The sequence below is a fragment of the Benincasa hispida genome, chromosome 2 (assembly GCF_027475165.1).
Source record: "Benincasa hispida cultivar pf3 chromosome 2, pf3_genome.v1.1, whole genome shotgun sequence".
NCBI classification, from domain to species: Eukaryota; Viridiplantae; Streptophyta; class Magnoliopsida; order Cucurbitales; family Cucurbitaceae; genus Benincasa; species Benincasa hispida.
The window spans coordinates 20,687,712-20,697,995 of NC_143479.1; the positions used below are offsets into that span (position 1 = coordinate 20,687,712).

At 39.4% G+C, this 10,284-nt stretch overlaps 1 protein-coding gene across 1 annotated transcript; it reads right to left on the bottom strand.

The window, feature by feature from the left end:
* Positions 1 to 3,144: 3,144 nt before the first annotated feature.
* LOC150037715 (uncharacterized) lies at positions 3,145 to 3,582 on the bottom strand. The gene has a single exon (XM_090310993.1). It carries the CDS (start codon positions 3,580 to 3,582, stop codon positions 3,145 to 3,147), a length of 438 nt encoding a protein of 145 aa, XP_090167119.1.
* Positions 3,583 to 10,284: the final 6,702 nt, after the last annotated feature.

Below are 10,284 nucleotides of genomic sequence, written 5' to 3' on the forward strand. Positions count from 1 at the left end.
AAGGGCAATGGAGAATGTTTACCAGGATGAATGGGTCAAAGCCAAGATGGAGTCGATGTACTTCAACTCGATATGGAATCTTGTAGATCAGCCTGATGGGGTAAGACCTCTAGGTTGTAAATAGATCTACAAGCGCAAACAGGGTGCTGATGGGATGGTGCAAATCTTCAAGGCTCGACTTATGGCAAAGGGTTATACGCAGGTGGAGGAAGTCGACTATGAGGAAACTTTCTCACTTGTTGCCATGTTAAAGTCAATCTACATGATACTGCATTGAGGTGACATGATTGGCACGAAGATCACCTCGGAGAAAAATGTTGTTGATCCGTTTATGAAGACTTTCACAGCTACAGTGTTTGAGGGTCACCTTCAGAGCATGGGTCTACGGGACCGCCCACAGCTGGACCAAGGCAAGTCAGAGATTTTGTTGCATTGGGTTTTTATTCCCTAGTTTATTGTTTTGTGTCTGTTTACTTGTACTCCCCATTTCACTTTAGGACAACTGGGAGATTGTTGGGATTTTTGCCCTAAACTCTCGTGTCTAGTAGTTTGTAAACAACATTGTACGAACACTTAAGCATGTATCCCTTGTTGTCTTTATGTAACTTAAGCAAGTATGTAGTGACATACAAGTGGATCATGTTTTAAGTGACAACAAAAATGGTCTGTAATATATGAATATAGGAGGGAAACTTTATCCTGGTAACACTACGAATGCGGCCTACTGTCTGGAATAGTTACAAATGTTGTGACTTGTCACAGATGGTCTGATCCTGATCATTTGTGTAGGGGACATGTGAGCAGGGGCGCCCTATACAAAGAGTTTATATAAGACTTAACCTCGAAATGTTAACGTTTCGTCATATAACTCTGTTCATGACTGAGACTTCACTTCACTAAGATGACCATAGGTAACATAACCTCAATTCTGAGTGAGTTGGGAACTTTTGCGATTGAGGGCGGTCCTTTGATTTGCATGGGTGCGAGTGGCCAGAACGCCGACTGGTGCTTAATTTTATGAAGTGGAAATGTGGGTGATATGCGTTGATGAAATTGCGTTGAGCACTCAAGTTTTCTCAACGGAATCTAAGTGTAAATTCCACTGAGTTTCCTATCAGTCCAGGGTCGAACTTAGGGACTTGTGAAAACAGGTTGCGTTGGTAATTTTTAGGAAAACTTTGCGGTAATCGGTAACTCAATTAATTGTTGGTTTGTTGTTGATTGCGTTAATGAAAAATAAACAAATGCGGCAGATTTGAGAAAAGTCAGTTGTGGGATAGATGCATTGAGTATGCGGTGAACGTGTTGAGAAGGTCTTAGCTAGCGTCACTTGGGAATGCGTCAAACTATGCGATCATGCTTCAACCATGCACAACAAGTTATTTTCCAATGCAAATGCGATGCTCATAAGTCTAGGACGCATGTGTTGAATGCAAAAGTATCCATGGAGCTTATTCCTAAGTCTCTACTCTTTTCCTATGCGATGATGCAAATGCATAAAGGCAAGGTGACCACACACAATCATATCCTATCTCTAGGATGCATGCGATGCGTTAATAGCAAACAATGTTTATTCTAAGCTCCCATCTCTTGATTATATGTTCTGATCTGGCTCTCTCGAGCCTAGATTCTAACCTGACCTTCCCAAGCCTAGATCCTGTCCTTAGACTATCCTCTCGAGTATCTCTAATGGACGGATGAAGCATACATAATACAAGATAATCGCATAAAGTGAAGATTCCCTAGTTGTGCTAGCTAAATGTTTCTCAACCCATTCAACTGATTTAGCCACTCATGCATAAATAACAGAGAATGAACAAATATAGAGAAGTCGATTCCATTTCGATAAATGAGTGGAGTACAAAATAACAACAGAAGTTAAAGGTAGAGAGCCTGGTAGCAATTCCTTACTGACCGAGGTTTTTACACTGTAAATCTCTATTCGGTTCCAAAGATATTCCTGCTTCTGTAGGCGTTGGCCCTCTCTCTGTCCTTGAGGCTTCCGACGCTCTCTCAAGAAAATTTTCTACTAGAGTGTCAAATGATTTTATCCTTGCATATTTCTTGACATTATTATTTTTTCTGACCTTGTGTTGATCCACGTGTGTCATGCAGACATCCAACTACGAGTAGTGCACTCTTTCTCATACCAAACTCATGCCTACTTGGCAGTGGAGTTGCGGTCATTTATTTATACGTTGATCCTGGTGACTTACTTTCGTTTTGGCTTGCCCCCACGTGTGTCATGCGAATATCCAACTACGGGTAAGTGCCTTTCACAACTTAACTCTTATCAATATGGGTTTCCCATTACATTGACAGTGGAATTGTTATTCTCAAAATTTTTCTCTCATTTTCTTTTCTTTTCTTTTTTCTTTTTAAATAGCAAGGTCTAAAATAAATACCTCACCCCCAAATTTAAAATTTAGCAATGTCCTTATTGCCAAAAGATTGGAATAAGTCATGCGATGTTTTTAGAAAGCTTTGTAAAGAGAGTTTGAAAGAAAGCTAGCAAACCCCTAACTTCTAGAAATATTTCATGAGGTGATTATCTTAGAGTTAAGTTGACTCTAGTATTTACGAAAGGAATAGAAGCATGTTTTTCATAATTGAAATCATACTTGGCAAAGAAACAGCATGCGGCGACTTACTAAATTTATCCATATCAAATAATTGTGGTAATCAAAGAGGATGCGGTGATAAAATGTTTAAAACTAAAATGCGATGCGATAGCGCAAAATTTGAAATAAAGATAAGGAAGAATACATCTCAAATTTGCGTTGTCGCCCGCATTGTGTATTAATGCATCCTTCTTTGCGGCGATCTATCTTCTTTGGATTGTGGTGACGACATAGAGTAAGTTGCTTCTTCGCGTATCATCTCCGCAATCCAACACCTCGATCGTTGCAAGAAAAACAGAGAAAGGGTCAAATAATTTTAAACAAAACAACATTCTTGTACCGTAAATTTTTTTGTGTAATAAGAAAAGTGCAGATACATAAAGTAATTGCGATAATAGATAATAACGAGCATGATAAATGTTCATGAAGTATTGATGCAGGAAAAAGGATAGTCAAAAGAGTTGCGTCCCTGATGAGGTTGAATCATAATAACTCAGGGACCGCTTATTCCAAGCTGGGTTGTTTACATCCACGGTGGCTTTTCCCTCTTTTCTTTGTCCTCTGGGATATTTACTGCCTTAATCTGGAGTCTTTCCCCATGAATATTCATTACAATCTCCCCGTTGCACACATCAATTTGAGCGCGACCAGTTGAAAGGAGTGGTAGTCCCAATATGATGTGCGCATCTTCATCCACTTTATAATCCAAAATGAGGATGTCTACCGGTAAGATGACTTTATCAATTGAGATTGCGGCATTTCTCAGCTCCCCTTCAGGATGTATTCGAGATCTGTCCACAAGTAGGGGAGTTTCTTTTGTGGGCATGAGTGTGCCAATACTCAATCGTTGGAAGATTGATAATGGAATTATGTTTATGCTTGCCCTAAGATCGCATATTGCTTGGCCGTTGTAGACCTCTCCGATGGAGCATGGTATCATAAAGATTCCTGGGTCGCCCATTTTTGGTGGGATCATAACATTTTGCATTGCAGCCACTGTTGCGATATTTTCTTCCTCATTTTGTTTCTTTTTCAATATTTGCGGAGCTACTTGTGACTGAACTTCTTCTATCTCAAGATCTAGAAGCTTAAGGGTGGACGCAACTTCAGGGTCTATTTTCTCGGGCTTTTTCAAACTATAGGTCAACGGGTCTTCGGTTATCACAACATTCAAGGTGGTCGCAATGGGCTTCTCCCCTACTTCCGCGGTCATGTTGTCGCTTAGCAAGGAGACTGCTAAGCATTGTTCCTTTCTGGTACCCTCAGCATTGCGAGGGAGCTCAGTTGAGCTCGACAACGCTCCTTGTGGTCTATTTTTTAGCTCACCCACAATTTGTCCCATTTGAATTTCAAGATTTATAATGGATGTAGCTTGATTCTAAAGCACTGATTCGTTTTTCTCAATGTACTGCATCAACAAGCTTTCTAAGGACGAAGATTGCGGTGTTTGAGAGTTGCTAACTTGGCTATGCACTGGACCGTTTGTTTGCGGAAAAAATTTGGCTGGCCCTCCTTTTTGTGCCACAGGTTGAAAGCTTTGTTGTTGATTTTTCCATGCAAAATTTGGGTGGTTTTGCCACCCGGGGTTATATGTATCAGAATATGGATTATTTCTCATGAAGCATACTGACTGCGGGTTTGTTGGGCATTCTTCCATCAGGTGAGCATCTCCGCAAATGACACAACTTGCGGTCATTTGAACAATTGTGTTGACCTGCCCTTTCTTTGCTCACGTGTTATTAATTGCGATGCCTTGTATCAAACTTATCATCGTAGTCATTTGATTTTGCAAGGAGGCGATGGCCCCATTGATTGCGTCATTATCTTTAATTCTTAATCTCTGATCGCTTTCCCTCCAATCCTCGTGATTTTTGGAAATGCGATCAAGTATACTTTTTGCCTCCTCATATGTTTTGTCGAGCTGACCACCAGCTGCTGCCGCATTGGCAGCGGTCTGCGAAGAGGGATTCAGTCCTTAGTAAAAGATCTCCATCTGCAGGCAATCTGGTAAGCCATTATGTGGACAGTTTCTTACCAACCGTTTGAACCTCGCCCAAGCATCGCTGAGAGATTCGTTTGTTCAAAATTTGTTATTAATTTCCTTTTCCTAGCATTCTCGGTTGGTGGGAAATACTTCTTCATAAACTTTTCCACCACCTGTTCCTACGAAGTTATCTCCCCCGGTTCAAGAGAATATGCCCATTTTCTTGCCTAATCGCATCAGGAAAATGGGAACAGAGTGAGTCGAACTTCCTCAGTGGAGATATTTGGGAACACAAAAGTGTTGCAGATTTCTATGAAGCTCCGGAGGTGGGCGTGTGGGTCTTCGCCACGCCTTCCTCCAAACTGTCCAACAGCCTGGATCATCTGCAACACTACCGGCTTCATTTCAAACCTCGATCCATCTAATGTCAGTCTCATGATTCCTGGAGAGAAATCATAGAGATTAGGCGACGCATAGTCCCGAATGGGTCTATTGCGGTCATTTGCCAAAAGGATGGGGTTGGCCATAATATTGTTCGCGTTAGCGGCCTTTGTTGCCGGTTGCTCCTCCATTCTTGGAGTTCTGTCTTGTTATTGGCGGTTGTCTCTCAGTCTTCGTCTGAACATCCTCTCAATCTCCGGGTTGTAATTTGCCAGAGATGAGTGTCTGCAAAGAAATCAAAAAAATTATCGTTAGTACACTATTTTGCCGAAGTCCCAGGCAATGGCGCCAAAAACTTGATGCTTAATTTTATGAAGTGGAAATGTGGGTGATATGCGTTGATGAAATTGCGTTGAGCACTCAAGTTTCCTCAGTGTAATCCAAGTGTAAATTCCACTGAGTTTCCTGTAAGTCCAGGGTCGAACTCAGGGACTTGTGAAAACAGGTTGCATTGGTAATTTTTAGGAAAACTTTGCGGTAACCGGTAACTCAATTAATTATTGGTTTTTTGTTGATTGCGTTAATGAAAAGTAAACAAATGCAGCAGATTCGAGAAAACTCAGTTGTGGGATAGATGCACTGAATATGTGGTGAACGGGTTGAGAAGGTCTTAGCTAGCATTACTTGGGATTGCGTCAAACTATGCGATCATGCTACAACCATGCACAGCAAGTCATTTTCCAAAGAAAATGCGATGCTTGTAAGTCTAGGACGCATCTGTTGAATGCAAAAATGTCCATAGAGCTTATTCCTAAGTCTCTACTCTTTTCTTATGCGATGATGCAAATGCATAAAGGCAAAGTGACCACACACAATCATATCCTATCTCTAGGATGCATGCGATGTGTTAATAGCAAACAATGCTTATTTCTAAGCTCCCATCTCTTGATTATGCATTTTAATCTGGCTTTCCCGAGTCTAGATTCTAATCTGACCTTCCCAAGCCTAGATCTTATCCTTAGACTACCCTCCCGAGTATCTCTAATAGACGAATGAAGCATACATAATACAAGATAATCACATAAAGTGAAGATTCCCTAGTTGTGCTAACTAAATGCTTCTAAACCTATTCAACTGATTTAGCTACTCATGCGTAAATAACAAGAGTGAACATATATAGAGAAGTCGATTCCATTTCAATAAATGAGTGGAGTACAAAATAACAATGGAAGTTAAAGGTAGAGAACCTTGTAACAATTCCTTGCTGATTGAGGCCTTTACACGTAAATCTCTATTTGGTTCCAAAGTTGTTCCTGCTTCCGCAAGCGTCAGCCCTTTCTCTGTCCTTAAAACTTTTAGCGCTCTCCCAAGATTACCAGAGCGATCTGTCGGCACAACCTCCTCTCTCGCGTCTGCGTTAAAAATGAAAATAAATCTAAGAACAAGGCTAAACTATGAATAGACTTCTAAAGTGGTGGAACGTGAACCCCTTTTCTGCAGGATGCCTCTAGTATTTATAGACATCAAGGTGAACGGCGACTTCTCTCTCATGATTGAATAGATGGGATGACTTTAATTCCCTTGACTGATGTGCTGAATATTTGTCACCGAAAAGCTGAATGGACTTGTATCGTTAACGGCTGTCAACTTAATTCGGATTCGACTATCATCAACTTTCTGTCCCATCGCGATTAATTGGCCTTTCATCCAGTTGCACTAAACAAGTTGCGACAATCCTTCTTGGACGAATATTTGCAAACACGATCACCACAAAGCCTTGTGGTAATGCTGTGCTCGACCAATGATTTCCTATGATCGCAATTTCTGCCTTGCGTCAACGCATATTCTGCATAAAAATACAAAAGTCAACTGTTCCTATGCGATGAACACATGCGACTGCAATATTATGAAATTGATGCTTAATGGACACAATTTAACATATTTTATCAATGCAAGCCAACATTGTTTAAGAACTTGGCACTATGATAACGTGCATTTCTGCCCATTATCACCGACCCAAACCACCAATTTTGGGATTCATTTGATTTGGGAGCTAGGAACTCAAATTCACAAGATGGAGTTCACTTCTTCCCTGAAGTAGGGGTAAGTAGAGAGATAGCTCCCTTAAGGGTTGATTCCAGGGCTCGAACTGTTGGGGTTGATGCCCTAAAGTCTCGTGTCCTATAGTTTGTAAACAATTTGTACGAACGCTTGTGTTGTTAATATGTGATATTTACTTCACATCTTATTTTTTGCTCAATTACTTGTTTTATTTGCGTTTATTTTCTTTACCACAAACCAATAAACAAAAGATCCCTGGTTATTTGTATGTGACTCAAGCATGTATGTGATGACATACGAGCGGATCATGTCTTGAGTGATAACCAAAATGGTCTGTAGTATATGGATATAGGAGGGAAGCCTTATCCTAGTAACGCTACGGATGCGGACCACTTTGTGGAATGGTCACAAGTGTTGTGACTTGTCGCAGATGATCTGATCATGATTATTCGTGTTGGAGACATGCGAGTGGGGGCGTCCTATACAAAGAGTTTGTATAAGAGCTTGGATAAAGACGAGAACCAATGTTTGGTTTAATTTGAAATGTTCAAATTGACAAGAGGAAGTTCAATTATATATGATATAATTGGATTGGTTAATTATATATGATATAATTGGCTAAATGTATGAGATATATTATTTTGAAGGAAATTAGATATAAATATGTTTTATATCAAGTAAAGGAGAAAATACTATAGTAGATATGTGATATCAAACTATAGGATAAAAATATAATATGATTATATTTATTAATTAATTAGTTGGTTAATTATATGATAATTAATCCAAAATTCACGTTTGGACATGGGTTGGTGGGGTAACATCGGTTATTATAACCGATGAATTAAAATGAAAAATATTTTCATTTTTGAATTGTCCGTCGTTCAGATCATCCAAAAAAAAGAAAGAAGAGCGCGCGTTGGAGAATTGTAAATGATCGCTTAAAGAATCGAGAGACTATACAATAGCTCCTCTCCACCTAAACGATCACACACTATCGCCTACACGATCACATAGCTTCTCTAAACGATCGTATAGTGTGCTGATTTTGCTAAACGGTCGTATATCTTTTCCTAAACGATCGTTCAATAAAACCTACACGATCGTGTAGCTCCTCCTAAACGATAAGCAGTCTGCTATGCGATATCGTTTTTTTCCCTCCAACTTGCTTATCGCCTAAACGATTCGTGTTTCCTCATTCCTCTACCAAATTCACCAAAGACCATCTTTTGGGTTTTCACTCCGAGAATACTCGGGGCTCTTTAGTGATGATGTCATCCCTGCGACGTTCGTGTTCGTGCTGCTATTGTAGACGCTGCTGCAGGGTGTTGGTAGATCGTGTGGAGGTTTCCGCTGCGTTGGAGTTCCGAAGTGTGAAGAACGTCTTCAACTGGTATGGAACATTTTCCCTTGTTATTTATCTTGTTAAAGCATGTCGTTAATTAAGATTTTTTTGCATAACTGTATGTGTTGAATCTATATTGTTGTATTTTGGTCATGTTGAGATCGGAGCGATCCGAACGCACTCATGGAATTCTTAGATATGAGATCTTCAATTGGTATCAGAGCCAGGTTCTGATACTCCAATTTCAGCTGTTGCAAAGAAATGAGATTTACATTCATGGTGGGTGCATTTCTACACTGATTTAATGGTTAATTTTTGTTGTGGATGTGCGGATTAATGGATGTTTTTTGGGATGATTAGCCTCGGATTGATTTAGATCCTTTTACATTTGCGATTGTTTGTAAAGGCCCCTGCATTTTTGGGCATTAATAATCATTATCAAGTCTGTATTCAAAGTTTGTTTGAAGTTTTGAGTCGTTCGTCGAAGATCTGGGCAAACGTTGCGATTCTTCGAGGAAAAAGGCAATCTAGGGTTGATTGCATCGTGTAGAAGATGTTCTACGTGATCGTTGTTGATTGCATCGTAAAGATGAAGGAGTACGCGATTGCTTTTGAACGCATCATTTAAACGATGGGGTATGCGATCAAGTGTTGATCGTATCGTTTTAACGATCGGGTACACGATTGCTGAGGATTGTTTAAAGCAGTCGCACGCTAGACGATCGTTTAGGTCAACAAACTTCATTTCTTAGTAACTGACTAAATGATCGCTTAGTATTGCAAGGTAAATCATTTACCTGGTTGCATGCATCGTATAGACGATGAGATGCTCGCATATTGTTTAAAGCACATCTAGATGATCGTTTAGGTTAGCAAGCTTCATCGCTTAGTAACTGACTAAACGATTGCTTAGCATTGTAAGGTATATCGTTTACCTAGTTGCACGAATCGTGTAGATGATGAGATACTTGCATATCGTTTATAGCGCGCGGACTAGACGATTGTTTAGGTCAGCAAGCGTCATCGCTTAGTAACTGACTAAACGATCACTTAGTAATGAAAGGTAAATCATTTACCTGTTGTCGCGCTACATAATGGCATAGATGATCAGGCTTTGTAGCCTCATCATTGTCTACGTGATCGTTTACTAATGCTTTGATCGTCTAGTGCGCGCTGAACGATCGTCTACCTACTGGAGTTTGCTACACGATGAAGACCTCCTGGCAGTTTAAGACCCAGTTTTCTTGTGAATCGATTTTTGTAAAGGCTCATCCCGGTCCATTAATCCTTTATTTATTACATGAGATGTATTTTTTTTATGTATGTCATATGGTATGCACATATAGTAAATCTCACCTTAGGTTATGCAATGGTCATGTATCATCTCTTTATTGTAATTGTTATAATTTAGAGAAGCATGATTTAAATATGTAAGAGCATGCTCATGCATCATATAATATAAGAGTTATATTTATACATGCATAAAAAGCATTGACATGCATCATCTTTATATTATAATTATTATAGTATAACGGTGAATGATAGCATGTTTGCTTGGTTGTTACGCGTTATATAAAAGTTATGTATAGTAATGATCGGACATCGCATGAAGCATGACACATAGGTTATTTTATAAATGTTATAAACGCCTCGTTGTGCGCAATGGTTTTAATTGTTTCTTTTTAAAAGTTAAAGAGAAATTAGAACTAAAAGAAATAAGAAAGACATGCATGCTCAGTTAGGTTTAATTCATGGTTTTAAAGTGTTTAAAACTTTGATCACATAGACCTAAAATCACGGTTCTAATATGATTAGCAACCCTAAGGCTTTAATCTTTTAATCAGTTTAATAGGATTAAATTGGCTAATAAAATGTTAAAGTGTAGCAAATCT

Bases quoted from the DNA above. Each gene is read 5' to 3' on its own strand.
- LOC150037715 (XM_090310993.1), bottom strand. From the start codon at position 3,582: ATGGGCGACCCAGGAATCTTTATGATACCATGCTCCATCGGAGAGGTC.